The 15,248-nt window shown below is 38.4% G+C and overlaps 1 protein-coding gene across 1 annotated transcript in view; it reads right to left on the bottom strand.

Annotated features, from left to right (window-relative positions):
- HSD17B11 (hydroxysteroid 17-beta dehydrogenase 11) overlaps positions 1–15,248 on the bottom strand; it is a 40,159-nt gene that overhangs the window by 2,094 nt on the left and 22,817 nt on the right. Inside the window, exon 6 of the mRNA XM_044224565.1 lies at positions 4,003–4,119. Coding sequence (XP_044080500.1) covers positions 4,003–4,119 — 117 coding nt within the window. The remainder of the gene's footprint in view (positions 1–4,002; positions 4,120–15,248) is intronic.

The following is a 15,248-nucleotide window of genomic DNA, read 5'->3' as shown; positions in this document are numbered from 1 at the left end:
TCCCTAAATCCATTTCTTTTTCAAAAAGAAAAGGAAGGAGGCTTCAACTCCTTTAGGGTAGGAGTGACTTGAAATACTTAATTTTTGAAACAGATACACACCTGTGTTTCTCAGAAGATCTGAGAGAGGAGGTGCCTAGAACTGAGGAATTGAGAGGCTAACGTCTTTTAAAATAAGAAACATGATGTTGTAAAGGAAGTGAGAACAGAACTAATTTTATACTTTATAATTCAAAATATTATTAAAATGTTCCACTGAGAGACTGAGGGAGAACTACTAAATGAAAATGCAGATAAAGCAGTTGGTTTTGAGCATAATGCTGAACAAGTTATTTAACTTGTGAGTTTAAATTCCCCATGGGAAAATGGAAAAATTAATGCCTGCTCTACAGTGTTCTTGTGAAGAATCAATGTGTTATCTAAAATGCTTTAAACAGGGCGCCTGGGTGGCTCAGTGGGTTAAGCCACTGCCTTCGGCTCAGGTCATGATCTCAGGGTCCTGGGATCGAGTCCCGTATCGGGCTCTCTGCTCAGCAGGGAGCCTGCTTCCCTCTCTCTCTCTCTGCCTGCCTCTCCATCTACTTGTGATTTCTCTCTGTCAAATAAATAAATAAAATCTTTAAAAAAAAAATAAAATGCTTTAAACATTTTTTTTTGTTTATGATGGACACATAGTAGGTCTAATTTTTTCCCCTTCCCACCCTATACTGCAGGTTTGGGGCCAAACTACTGCAATAAAGCAAATATTACAATAAAGCAGGTCAAATGAATTTTTTGGTTTCCCAGTACATATAAAAATTACGTTTACACTATAGTATAGTCTATTAAGTGTGCAATAACATTATGTCTAAAAAAGTTTATAGACCTTAATTAAAAAATACTTTATTGCTAAAGCATGCTAGCCATCATCTGAGCTTACAGTGATCTGAAATCGGTTGTGAAATATAGTTATGAAAAAGTGTGAAATAGTTCAGGAGTTATCAAATGTGACAGAGACAGGAAGTCAGCAAATGGTGTTGGAAAAATGACACTGGTAGAGTCACTTGATACAGGGTTACCACGAACCTTCAGTTTGTAAAAACACAGTATCTGAGAGTACAGTGAGATGGAGGGCAATAGAATGAGATATGCCGGTACTTAAGAATATTGAGGAATTCATCACATTCCAGTAAGACTGAGAGAATCTAAACAGAATATGTAAGTCGCCATAATTATAGTTGACCTTGCACAACACACATGTGCCTTTGATGCTCCAAAAACTTAACTACTAAAAGCCTATTGACCAGAAGGAAGCCTTATTGAGAAGCTAAACAGTTAATAACATGTTTACATGTTATATGTATTATACACTATATTATTTTCCCCCTTCCTTATACTATATTCTTACAATAAAGTAAACTAAAGAAAATGTTACTAAGAAAACCATAAGGAAGAGAAAATACATTTACAATACTGTGCTGTAACAACAACAAAAAAATCCATCTCTGGACCCCTGCATTTCAAAGCCATGCTGTACAGGATCAGCTGAATATACAGACATCTGACCAGAAGGCATTAAAAAAGGCCTGGCAACTGAGCACCAAAGTTTGATTCTGTCAGAGAAAAATCAGGGCAATGCTAATAACAGTGTTAATTATAATAATAATAGCTGTATATAACATTTACTGAGTATTTACAATATACTAAATACTTTAAATGCATCATTTAATTTATTTCTCACAATCCTATAATGTCTTACTATCTCCATGTGGCAGATGAAGACGATGAGCTGCTAAGAAGTTCAACAATTTGGGATGCCTGGGTGGCTCACTTGGTTAAGAGTCTGCCTTTGGCTGAGGTCATAATCCCAGGTCATAATCCTAAAATTGAGTCCCACATTGGGCTCTTTGCTCAGCATGAAGCCTGCTTCTTCCTCTGCCCCTCCCCCACTCATGCCTGTGCACACACACACTCTCTCTCTGACAAATAAATAAAACCTTAAAAAAAAAAGGAAGTTAAACAACTCATTTTGTGTTCATGTGGTGAGCAAGTCACAAACACAGCTTCCTCTAACTCCAAAGCACAAAACTTGAGTCTCTATAGTAATGGTCTAGGAAATAGAATTAATTTATTAAATCAACAAACATTTTGGTGTCCCCTCCATATGTCCATCAACTCTTCAAAGTATAGGGGTTACACAGAGTGATGAAAGCAGGTGAACTTCCTTCCCTCATACACTTACATTCTAAAGGACTGTAGTCACTGAGTGCTTACTTATGAAATGTAACAAAAATAATGCTAAATACATCACAGGTTTTAACCTGGTTATTCCCAGGAGATCCTTGAGTTTTACCACCTAAACTTCTAAGGGATGTACAACTATAGCTCCTTGCAGAAGGGGCTAAAAAGTCTGACATGTGTCATGTATGCTTTTGATCTCTTGACATTTTTTCAGTTCTGAGGTCAAGTCATTCTCAAAGTACAATCTTGAACCAACTGCCTGTGACAGTTGCCTGTTAAAATACAGATGTCTGGGTCCCAAACAAAATATCCTATATTAAATCCTTTAGAGGTCAGATCCAAAGCATCTATTTTTTAAAATTATCTTCCCAGGGTGCCTAGGTGGCTCAAGTCAGTTAAGTGTCTACCTTCGGCTCAGGTCATGATCTCAGGGTCCTGAGATCGAGCCCCATGTCGAGCTCCCTGCTCACGTGGAACCTACTTCTCCCTCTCCTCCCTGCCTGTGCTCTCTCCCCCTATCTCTCTCACTTTCTCTCAAATAAATAAATAAAATATTCAAAAAAATTATTTTCCCAAGCGATCCTGATATCCCACCATGTTGCAGAAGCCCAACTGTAGGAACAGAGAACAAGAAGCTGGCTGGCTGGCTTCCTTCTTTCCTTCCTTCCCTCTTCTAACCTAAGTCACCTCTTCACATTCCCCTCATGACCTGGACCAGCCTCACTGCTACACAGTGTTCCCATGTGAGTAATGAGGCAATGTGTTATCAGGAAGGTAAGGTAAGCCAGGGGGTTCCAATCTTGGCTGTACATCAGAATCACTTGGAAAGTTGTATCTCTCAGAGACCAGCCCACAATCCAGGTCAATTACATCAGTCGTGGGGAGCAGGTCCCAGGCCTTAGTATTTTGAAAACTCCCAAGCGAATTCCAACATGACCAAAGCTGAGCACTACTGCCCTAAAGAAATGCTTCTCAAATTTGAATATGCATTCAAATCAGCTGTGGATCCTACAGGAATGCAAGCTCTGACTCAGGATATCCAGAGATTCTGTTTTTCTAACAAACCCCCAGGTGATGCTGATGCCACTGGTCTGTGCAAGTAGTAAGGCTCAAGGATCTTTAAAATTATAAAATGTATTTAACAATTCCTATCCCTCAGTGTGACTTTGCACAAAATAAGAGCTTGATGATTATCTTTGTGTATTTAGATGAATACCTAAAACCTAACTATGGTCTCTTCTAATATTGTTGTTCTAGGATTCCATTATGTAATAATAATGCTGAAAACTATACTTCTCTATAGTCATTCATCCAAGAGACAAGACTTTCAGAAATATACACCCTTCGTTCTCTAGAAAGAAAACTTAAAAACTTGTGGAAATTATTGAGTTCATTTACTCAACTGCTATACAAACGCTGCTTTAAGGATTAACAAATGTGGTTTTAGAAACCGATGTGGATTGGGATGCCTGGGTGGCCCAGCTGGTTAAGTGTCTGGCTTTGGCTCAGGTCATGATCCCAGGGTCCTGGTAATGAGTCCCACACCAGGTTCTCTGGTCAGAGGGGAGTCTATTTCTCCTTCTGCTCCCCCTGCTTGTGCTCTCTCTCTCTCTTTGACAAATAAAAATATTTAAGAAAAAACAACTGATAGACATTGAAACTTACCTTTTTTAAAAAAACTTAATTCCATTTAATTGTACTTTATCAAATGTCTGGTTTAAATCTAAATACAAATATGTAATACATAAATCTTCTAATGGTGATAAATGTAAATGTCACTTACTTTTCCACCACTGTTAAAAAGCTTATAGAAGATGGAATAAAAATCATTTTCTCCTCAGTCAGGATCCCATTCATCAGCCTATCTACCACTTCCTCAGGTTCCAGGGTGGGTCCCAAACTGAAATCAGAAGCAGTCGTCAGCAAAAAAACATTTCACGGTCAGCAAAAAAACATTTCACGGAAGCATCTACTTTAGTTAGGTGCTAAACAAAGAAGTTAAATTACCATAGGAATCATAACGTAACAGCCTTGTAGCATCTGGCCCATTAGAAGTGCTCAAAAATAGTAGCTGCTTTAGCATGAATATTAACAACATCCACTTATTTGGTGCTTATCATGTACTATGCACTGTGCTAAACACGCTCCATAGGTCCTCTCACTGAAGTTTGCAACAACCGATGATGGAGAGACTACAGTTCCTATTTTGCAAATGAGAATTATGTAAGAAACCAGGAGTCAAAAATAACTGAACTGGATTAGGACTGACAAATTCACTTCTAAATCTTTAGAAGTTTTGGAGCACCCGGGTAGCTCAGTCAGTCAGGTGTCTGCGCCTTCAGTTCAGGTCATGGTCCCAGAGTCCTGGGAGGGAGCTCGACTCGGTGGGCTCTCTGCTCAGCAGGAAGTCTGCTTCTCCCTCTTCTTCTCCCTCTCCTCCTGCATGTGCTCTCTTTCTCTCTCCCTCTCTCAAATAAATAAATGAAATCTTAAAATGAATCTTTAGAAATATTGGGGGAAAAGCCAAATATCATTATACAAGTTTTATTATATACCAAGACTCATCAGCAAACAATTTCTAAAGTGTCAGAGAAAATTAAAATATAAAAATGTGCCTGGCTCCTAGTATCCAAAATCTATAAAGAATTATCAAACTGAAAGCTCAAAGAATAAATAATCCAATCAAGAAGTGGGCAGAAGATAGGAACAGACATTTTGCAAAGACGACATCCAGATGGCCAACAGACACATGAAGAAGTGCTCAACATCACTCATCCTCAGGGAAATATAAATCAAAACCACAATGAGATACCACCTCACACCGTTCAGAATGACTAAAATTAACAAGTCAGGAAATGACAGATGCTGGCAAGGATGTGGAGACAGGAGAACCTTACTACCCTGTTGGTGGGAATGCAAGCTGGTGCAGCCACTCGGCAAAACAGCATGGAGGGTCCTCAAAAAGTTGAAAAGAGAGCTACCCTACAACCCAGCAATTGCACTACTGGGTATTTACCCCCAAAATACAAATGTAGTGATCCAAAGGGACACCTGCACCCCAATGTTCATAGCAGCAATGTCCACAATAGCCAAACTATGATGTCTATAGTTTGATGTCCATCAACAGATGAATGGATAAAGAAGATGTGGTATATATACAAAATGGAATATTATGCAGCCACAAAAAATGAAGTCTTGCCATTTGCAAGAGCCAAGATGTCTATCAACAGATGAATGGATAAAGAAGATGTGGTATATATACACAACAGAATATTATGTAGCCATAAAAAATGAAGCTTTGCCATTTGCAACAACATGGATGGAAGCAGAGTGTATTACACTAAGCAAAACAAGTCAATCAGAGAAAGACAATTACATGACCTCACTGATATGTGGAATTTAGGAAAGTGGAATTTAGGAAATTTAGGCAGAGGATCATAGGGGAAGAGAGGGAAAAATGAAACAAGATGAAACCAGAGAGGGAGACAAACCATAAGGGACTCTTTTTTTTTTTTTTTTTAAAGATTTTATTTATTTATTTGACAGAGAGAGATCACAAGTAGGCAGAGAGGCAGGCAGAGAGAGAGGAGGAAGCAGGCTCCCTGCTGAGCAGAGAGCCCGAAGCGGGACTCGATCCCAGGACCCTGAGATCATGACCTGAGCCGAAGGCAGCAGCTTAACCCACTGAGCCACCCAGGCGCCCCCCATAAGGGACTCTTAATCTTAGGAAATAAACTGAGGGTTGCTGGAGAGGAGAGGGGTGGAGGGATGGGTTAAGTGGGTGATAGATACTGGGGAGGGCATGTATTGTAATGAGCACTGGGTATTATATAAGACTGATAAATCACAGACCTGTACCCCTGACACAAATAATATATGTTAATTAATTGAATCTAAATTAAAAATAAAATAAAAATATTTTTAAAAACAAAACGAAAAATGTGCCCAGCTCTAGGTCCTTCATCTCCATAGGGAGCCCTTATATTTACTAAGCCTTGATTTAGTTTTCAGCCTTATTACTTAGTTCCGTATTGCATCCTCACTGCATAATCACGCTGGCATACTAACTATGGAGTAGCAGGAGGTCTCCAAAAGGTGGCCTTTGCCATCTGTGTGTTAGATCATGTGCGCTTAGGATGGTGTTATGCAAGAATTGGCCCTCAGTTTTTAAAATTTTGGTGGTGACTTAGAAAAAAAGATATATAATTAATTACACTTATGAAATCTGCCAACATCACCAAACTATTTGAGTAACATTCTGGGGAGGCAGATTTTTAAATGTGTGTGACTAGTTAAGAGAAGAGAGACAAAAAGAATTGGATGAGATTTGTTAGGAACAAATATAGAATAGTTCATTTGGAAAGAAAAAATATGCAGTGAAGTAAGATTAGGACAGTTGAGAAGTATTATATAGTATTAGTGGGTGATGTACATATTTACATATATATGCACACACACACATATATATATGTATATATATATAAAATTCTACAGTATTGTACTTAAAAGTGAGCATGATTCCTAAGTGGACTATAAGAAACAATGCAGAGGATCATAAAGGAAGAGAGGGAAAACTGAATGGGAAGAAAACAGAAAGGGAGCCAAACCATGAGAGACTGACTCTTGACTACAGGAACAAACTGAAGGTAGCTGTGGAGGAGGTAGGTGGGGGGATGGGGGTAACTGGGTGATGGGCATTAAGGAGGGCACATGATGTAATGGGCACTGGGTGTTATACACAACTGATGAATCACTGAACACTATACCAAAAACTAAGGATCTGCTATATGTTGGCTAATTGAATTTAAATTAAAAAGTGAGCATGATAATTGAATATATGAAGGAGAGCAGAGTTTAAAATATATATGGTATGACCTTTCATTCTCAGCATAGGGCAGTCATTTATGAAAATACTGTGCTCCTCCTGGATCCTGAAGTATTACATAGGAAAAATGTGGAGATGCAACAGAAGAGGAAATATAACAAAGATGACAGCTTTGGGTCCAGAGGAGGTAAAAATGAAAGGCAATCGAAGCCTGAAGAAGACTAAGCCCTCCTTTGGCCTGTGGTATAAGCAGAGCGTCAACAAAAATGAACTCAGAAACTGAAAGATGCTTATACCTTCAAGTGTTCAGGAGGAAATTCACTTCTTAGCATACTGCTACCAGACTTCACTATTCCCACGCTCCATGAAAACGCACAGATACCTGTGTGCGCAGTATAGCATACTTCCCCACTCACACTGTGGCCTTGTGAACCCCTCCCAGTCAAATGCTGTTGCACTGACTAAACTTTTCTTAGTGTACTTGATCGCTTTACTCAAAGTCTCAGCCTCTGTCAAAGAAATTTTCATTGAATTTAATGGCTGGCCAATACCATGATTTTTAAAAGGCCAATAAGAAAAGACTTTCAGAAAATACTATCTTGGCAGAATAAAATCTTAATCATTAAAATATCAATACATGGAAAATTATTTTTCCCTATTAGTAGTAAGTAGTAAGAGTCTAATAGTAGTAAGAGTTGCAAATCCTATTAAATAAATGCCCATGATGGATTTTGTAGAAACTGTCCCAAAATACTCTAGGCCTCTCTGTTGGTGTAGGGAAGGAGAATGCACGTGCGGGTATATGGATGCTTAGGGACAAAGAGTATTTTCAGGTAGAAGGACTATGTTTGATTATCTAGCTACCACTTAAGTGGCTGAGTAAGTTTGGGGAAGATATTTCTACTCTTCAACATTTGGAGGTTGAAATCTGAAAATGGGGTTAATGCAGTGATATGCTAGTAAATGTTTTGCAACTGGCTCTCTAGGGCACAGAGTTCCCCTTTTTGTAGCATTTCCTTTCTATGGTGTAAAGACTCTCACCAGGGTGGATTTCAAGCTCTCAATGCGGTGTCGCTGAATGAACATAAGCTGGCTTCAGCAGGCCACTGCTCATGTGCATGGAAGCACTGTACACAATCATACTATACAAATGTTGTCACCTTCTTATATAACATTTTCTTTTGTATGGTACTCGGCAACAAAAACTATTATCTTTGTGTAGCACAGACGAAAATTAAACTCTTAAAAACTTTTATGTATATTTCATGTAGGAGAGTAGATGTTTTTAAAAGGATGTTGAACAAAAATTCTTGGCTGTCAAAAAATCTAAAAAATTCAGATTATGCTATACTGTTGGGAATGGAGGGAGAGAGTGGGGAAAGAATATTTAATTAAAAATTGTTCATATACATAACAGAGCTCCAAAATACATGAAGCAAAAATTGACAGAATTGAGGGAAAACACAGTTTAAAAATAAGAACTAGAATCATATGGTTTTGCTTACTTGTGGAGCATAAGGAATAACACGGAGGACATGTGGAGATGGAGAGGAGAAGGGAGTTGGGAGAAACTGGAAGAGGAGACAAAGCAGGAGAGACTATGGACTCTGAGAAACAAACTGAGGGTTTTGGAGGGGAGGGGGATGAGGGGGTTGGGTGAGCCCGGTAGTGGCTATTATGGTGGGCACATATTGCATGGAGCACTGGGTGTGGTGCATAAACAATGAATTCTGGAACACTGAAAAGAAATAATAAAATAAAATAAGAACTGGAGACATTAATCTTACTTTCAACAATGACTTGAACAACTAGACATATTAGCAAAGAAACAGAGAACTTGAACAATAGTATAAGCCAACTGGATCTCCCAGCATCTAGAGAATGCTCCATCCAAAAACATTCTTCTTAATGGCACACAGAACATCATCCAGGACAGACTGTATGTGAAACCACAAAACAATTCTTGTGAAATTTTTAAAAAGACCAAAATCATACAAAATATGTTCTCCACCCACAACAGAATAAAATCGGGAATCATTAACAGAAGGAAAACTGGAAAATTCACGAATATGTGGAAATTAACCAGTGGGACAAGGAGGAAATCACAGAAAATTAGGAAATAGTTTGAGATGAGTGAAAGAATACAACATATCAAAATTTATGCGATGCAGCAAAACCAGTGCTCTGAGGGATATTTATAGCTATAAGTTCCTACATTTAAAAAAAAACCCGAGATCTCAAATCCATAATCTAACTTCTCACCTTAATAAACTAAAAAAAAAGAACTAAATATAAAGCAAGCAAAATGAAAGAAATCATGATTAGAGCAGGGATAAATGACATGGAGACTAGATTATAGTAGAAAAAAATAAATGAAACCAAAAGTTGGCTCTGTGAAAAGATCAACAAAATTAACAAACTTTTAGCTAGACCGACCAAGACAGAAGACAGATTATTATGAAAATGAGGACACTATTGCCTACCTTACAGACATAAAAGGGGTTATAAGAGAATACTATGAACAACTGTATACCAACAATCAGATAATCTACAAGAAGTGTTCAAATTCCTAGAAACACATAAAGCACTAAAACTAATTCAGGAAAAAATATAAAATCTGAGTAACCTTTAATAACAGATTGAATCAGTAACCAAAACAACAACAACAACATCAAAAACCCACAAACCCCCGCCGGCAAAGAAAAGCCCAGGACCAAATGGCTTCATGAGAAACTCTACTCAATGTTTAAAGAATTAACACCAGTCCTTCTTAAAGTTATAAGCCAGAATTACCCTTTAACTAAAGCCAGACTAAGGTATCACTAGAAAACTAAATAACAATATCTCTTATGAGTATAGATACAAATAACCCTCAACAAAATCCAGCATCAAACCAAATGCAGCATCACAGTAAAAGGATTATAAAGGTTGCTGGGTGGTTCAGTTGGTTAAGCAACTGCCTTCAGCTCAGGTCATAATTCTGGAGGCCCTGATCAAGCCCCATGTCAGGCTCTCTGCTCAGCAGGGAGTCTGCTTCTCTTTCTCTCTCTGACCCTCTTTGCTTGTGTTCTCTCTCACTCTCTCTCTCTCTCAAGTAAGTAAATAAAATCTTAAAAAAAAAAGAGCATTATATACCATAGCCAAATGAAATTTACTGAAAGAATGCAAGGTGGGGGCATCTGGGTGGCTTGGTTGGTTAAGCGTCCAATTCTTGGTTTCAACTGAGCTCATGATCTCGGGGTCGTGAAATTGAGCCCTGCATCAGGCTTGGTGAGGACTCTGTTTGAGATTCTCTACCTCTCCCTCTGGCCTTCCCCTCAGCTCCTCTCTCTCTCTCTCTCTCTAAAATAAAATAAATAAATAAAAAGAACACACAAAAAACTCCAAGAATGCTAGGTGGTTCACCATATAAAAATCAATCATTATAATATATCATATGAAAAGTCCCACATGATCATCTCAATAGGCACAGAGAAAGCATGTGACACAATCCAACATGTTTTCATGGGGGAGAAAAAAAAGCACCCAACAAACTAGGAACACAAGGAACTTCCTTAAGATGATTTCGTAAGTGCTTGTATGATGCAGCTTGATTTGATTAAGCAGAGTGGAGTAAAGAAAATGACAGGACTTATTAAATATGAAAAGATGACCATCAGCTTTTCTGATAATCAAAGAATATTAATATAACACAGGGCACCTGGGTGGCTCGGTGGGTTAAGCCTCTGCCTTCGGCTCAGGTCATGATGTCAGGGTCCTGGGATCAAGCCCTGCATCAAGCTCTCTGCTCAGCAGGGAACCAGCTTCCCCTCTGCTTCTCTGTCTGCCACTCTGCCTACTTGTGATCTCTGTCTGTCAAATAAATAAATAAAATCTTTTCAAAATATATTAATATAACACTTTTTTATTCATCATATTGACAGAGATTAAACATGTGTTGGGGTCTGGGTGGCTCAGTTGGTTAGGCATCTGCCTTCGGCTCAGGTCATGATCCCCGGGTCCTGGGACGGAGCCCCACATTGGGCTCCCTGCTCAGTGACGAGCCTGCTTCTTCCTCTCCCTCTGTCCCTCCCCCTGCTTTTGCTCTCTCTTTCTCAAATAAATAAATAAAATCTTTAAAAAAAATAAAAAAACTTGTGCTAATATTCAAAGCTGGCAAAGGTAAGGGGAATGGGGTATAAAGTACTCAGGAGAATCCTGAAGGGCAATCTAATAAATCTATCAAAAGTAAGTAAGTTCCTACTCTTTGAAATTTCATTAAAAAAAAAAAAAAGTAACAAAATGGTTAGAAAAGTGAGCAAAGATACATATGCCCATCTACATATATACACAGCAGGGGTCCCTATTATTTTTTAATTGTCACTAGTACAGCTTTGCCAGAAGAGGGCACTCGAGCCCACAAGGTAGGTTAGTTTGGGCAACCCTGTCTTGGGAGCAAGGTTAAAAAACTCAAATACAATTTTTAGAAATATGGTGTCTGTTTTTAACTGCCAAAGAACAGCCTGGGTGAAAAAAACTGACCCAAATATATTATATCAGGGCCCCATGAGGGTTTTCCTCCTGAAAATAATGGAGGAAACTGGCAAATCTTATCCTTGAGGATGGAACTCAACTCTTCCTTTCACCCTTCCTTTTAATTATAATGGACTCTTAAAAAAATGTTATTCAAATGATAATGAAAACACAACGGTTCAAAATCTGTGGGACACAACAAAGGCAGTCCTGAGAGGAAAATATATAGCGGTACAAGCCTTTCTCAAGAAACAAGAAAGGTCTCAGGTACACAACCTAACCCTACACCTAAAGGAGCTGGAGAAAGAACAAGAAAGAAACCCTAAGCCTAGCAGGAGAAGAGAAATCATAAAGATCAGAGCAGAAATCAATGAAATAGAAACCAAAAAAACAATAGAACAAATCAACGAAACTAGGAGCTGGTTCTTTGAAAGAATTAATAAAATTGATAAACCCCTGGCCAGACTTATCAAAAAGAAAAGAGAAAGGACCCAATTAAATAAAATCATGAATGAAAGAGGAGAGATCACAACTAACACCAAAGAAATACAAACTATTATAAGAACATACTATGAGCAACTCTATGCCAACAAATTTGACAATTTGGAAGAAATGGATGCATTCCTAGAAACATATAAACTACCACAACTGAACCAGGAAGAAATAGAAAGCCTGAACAGACCATAACCAGTAAGGAGATTGAAACAGTCATTAAAAATCTCCAAACAAACAAAAGCCCAGGGCCAGACGGCTTCCCGGGGGAATTCTACCAAACATTTAAAGAAGAACTAATTCCTATTCTCCTGAAACTGTCCCAAAAAATAGAAACGGAAGGAAAACTTCCAAACTCATTTTATGAGGCCAACATCACCTTGATCCCAAAACCAGACAAGGATCCCATCAAAAAAGAGAGCTATAGACCAATATCCTTGATGAACACAGATGTGAAAATTCTCACCAAAATACTAGCCAATAGGATTCAACAGTACATTAAAAGGATTATTCACCACGACCAAGTGGGATTTATACCAGGGCTGCAAGGTTGGTTCAACATCCGCAAATCAGTCAATGTGATACAACACATCAATAAAAGAAAGTACAAGAACCATATGATACTCTCAATAGATGCTGAAAAAGCATTTGACAAAGTACAGCATCCTTTCCTGATCAAAACTCTTCAAAGTGTAGGGATAGAGGGCGCATACCTCAATATCATCAAAGTCATCTATGAAAAACCCACCGCAAATATCATTCTCAATGGAGAAAAACTGAAAGCTTTTCCGCTAAGGTCAGGAACACGGCAGGGATGTCCATTATCACCACTGCTATTCAACATAGTACTAGAAGTCCTAGCCTCAACAATCAGACAACAAAAGGAAATTAAAGGCATCCAAATTGGCAAAGAAGAAGTCAAACTATCACTCTTTGCAGATGATATGATACTATATGTGGAAAACCCAAAAGACTCCACTCCAAAACTGCTAGAACTTGTACAGGAATTCAGTAAAGTGTCAGGATATAAAATCAATGCACAGAAATCAGTTGCATTTCTCTACACCAACAACAAGACAGAAGAAAGAGAAATTAAGGAGTTAATTCCATTTACAATTGCACCCCAAACCATAAGATACCTAGGAATAAACCTAACCAAAGAGGCACAGAATCTATACTCAGAAAACTATAAAGTACTCATGAAAGAAATTGAGGAAGACACAAAGAAATGGAAAAATGTTCCATGCTCCTGGATTGGAAGAATAAATATTGTGAAAATGTCTATGCTACCTAAAGCAATCTACACATTTAATGCAATTCCTATCAAAGTACCATCCATCTTTTTCAAAGAAATGGAACAAATAATCCTGAAATTTATATGGAACCAGAAAAGACCTCGAATAGCCAAAGGGTTATGGACATTGGGGAGGGTATGTGCTTTGGTGAGTGCTGTGAAGTGTGTAAACCTGGTGATTCACAGACCTGTACCCCTGGGGATAAAAATATATGTTTATAAAAAATTAAAAAATTTTAAAAAATGTTATTTATTTTTATTGAGAGCTAATCAACACATCATATAACACATATAACTTTAAGGTGTATGATGTGTTAATTTGATACCTTTATATATTGCAATATGATTACCATGGAATTAGCTAACACCCCTACCACATGATTGATTGTGTGTGGGGGTCAGTGGAACAATTAAGATCTAGCCTCTTAGCAACTTTGATGTTTATAATACAGTATTGCTGTCTACAATCACTATGCTGCACACTGAAACTCCAGGAGTTATTCATCTAATGGTTGCAAGTTTTTGCTCTGAAATGATTAGCTCCCTAGTGCTCCCACCCACCGCCCCACCCCCCAGTGCTCCCATCCTAGCCTCTGGTAACTCCTGTTCTACTCTGTTTTTAGGAGTCCAGCTTTTTTAGAGTCCACACATAAGTGAGATCATATAGTACTTGTCTGACAGGTTAGTGAAGTTTTATCTTCTTTCTACTCCTCCTAGTCAGCTCTACTCCTCAGGCCCCCAAATTAATTTGTCCTTTATATTCTCTCTTCAGGGTCCCATGAGGGTTTACTTGACTAATACAGATGAATTAAAACACTGGCCTTCTGAAGTAAATATGCTCACTTTTGTTTTCTAACAAAATTGTATCTTAAAAATAGGCTCTTGTGGGCACCGGGGTGGCACAGTCGGCTGGGTGTCCAACTCTCGGCTTTGGCTCAGGTTGTGATCTCAGGGTGATGGGATCAAGCCCTGCACTGGGCTCCACTCTCAGCCTGGAGTCTACTTGGGTTTCTCTCTCCTCCCAGTGCTCCTCTCCCTGTATGCTCTCTCTCTAAAATAAATACATTTTTAAAGATGGGCTCTTGGACAATTTGATAGATTCTTCAGGGGGCATGAGATCTTTGGACAGCTACCAAATTTCCACCTGATGTTGACTTTCTACTCTACCTGTGGGTAGACATATTTAGGTTAAGGTGTTTTTAAATAGAACCTGCTATTTTCCCTAAGTGCCACAATGAATATTTTTCATTAACTTAAAATATATTTCCATTAAAGGTAGATGAATGGGGGGAAAGAGGAGAAAAATGTGAGAAGGCAAAATAAAATTTAAAAAAGGAATCTTAGGGTGCCTGGGTGGCTCAGTTGTTAAGTATCTGCCTTCAGCTCAGGTCATGATCCCCGGGGGTCCTGGGATCGGGCCCCACATCAGGCTCCCTGCTCAGCGGGAAGCCTGCTTCTCCCTCTCCCACTCCCCCTGCTTGTGTTCCTTTCTCATTGTCTGTCAAATAAATAAATAAAATCTTTCCAAAAAAATCGAATGTTAGCACAATAGATAATCTAAAAGTAGATCCAAGTAAATATGCAGGTTTATTCTAAAGATTGCATTTCAAAGCACTGAAATAAATGATATAGTATTTAATAAATAGTGAAAAATAACTTATTAACTATTTGGGAAAAACAAGCAGGACCATGACCTTATTTCTTAAAGTAAATGTGGGTGGAGCAAAGGTCTAAATGTGACAGTGCAACCATAAAAGTACCAGAAAAAAGACACAGGTGGATAATTTCATAAGCTTGGGGAGAGGAAGACCTTTATAAACACCTCGTAGAACCTAAAGGCCATGAAGAAAAAAAAAAAAAACCTGAGAAGTTTTAATGTAAAACTAAATAAAAATAAGTTTAAAGG

Source organism: Neovison vison, chromosome 11 (assembly GCF_020171115.1).
Source record: "Neovison vison isolate M4711 chromosome 11, ASM_NN_V1, whole genome shotgun sequence".
NCBI lineage: Eukaryota > Metazoa > Chordata > Mammalia > Carnivora > Mustelidae > Neogale > Neogale vison.
This window is presented reverse-complemented; position numbering and strand designations above follow the sequence as displayed.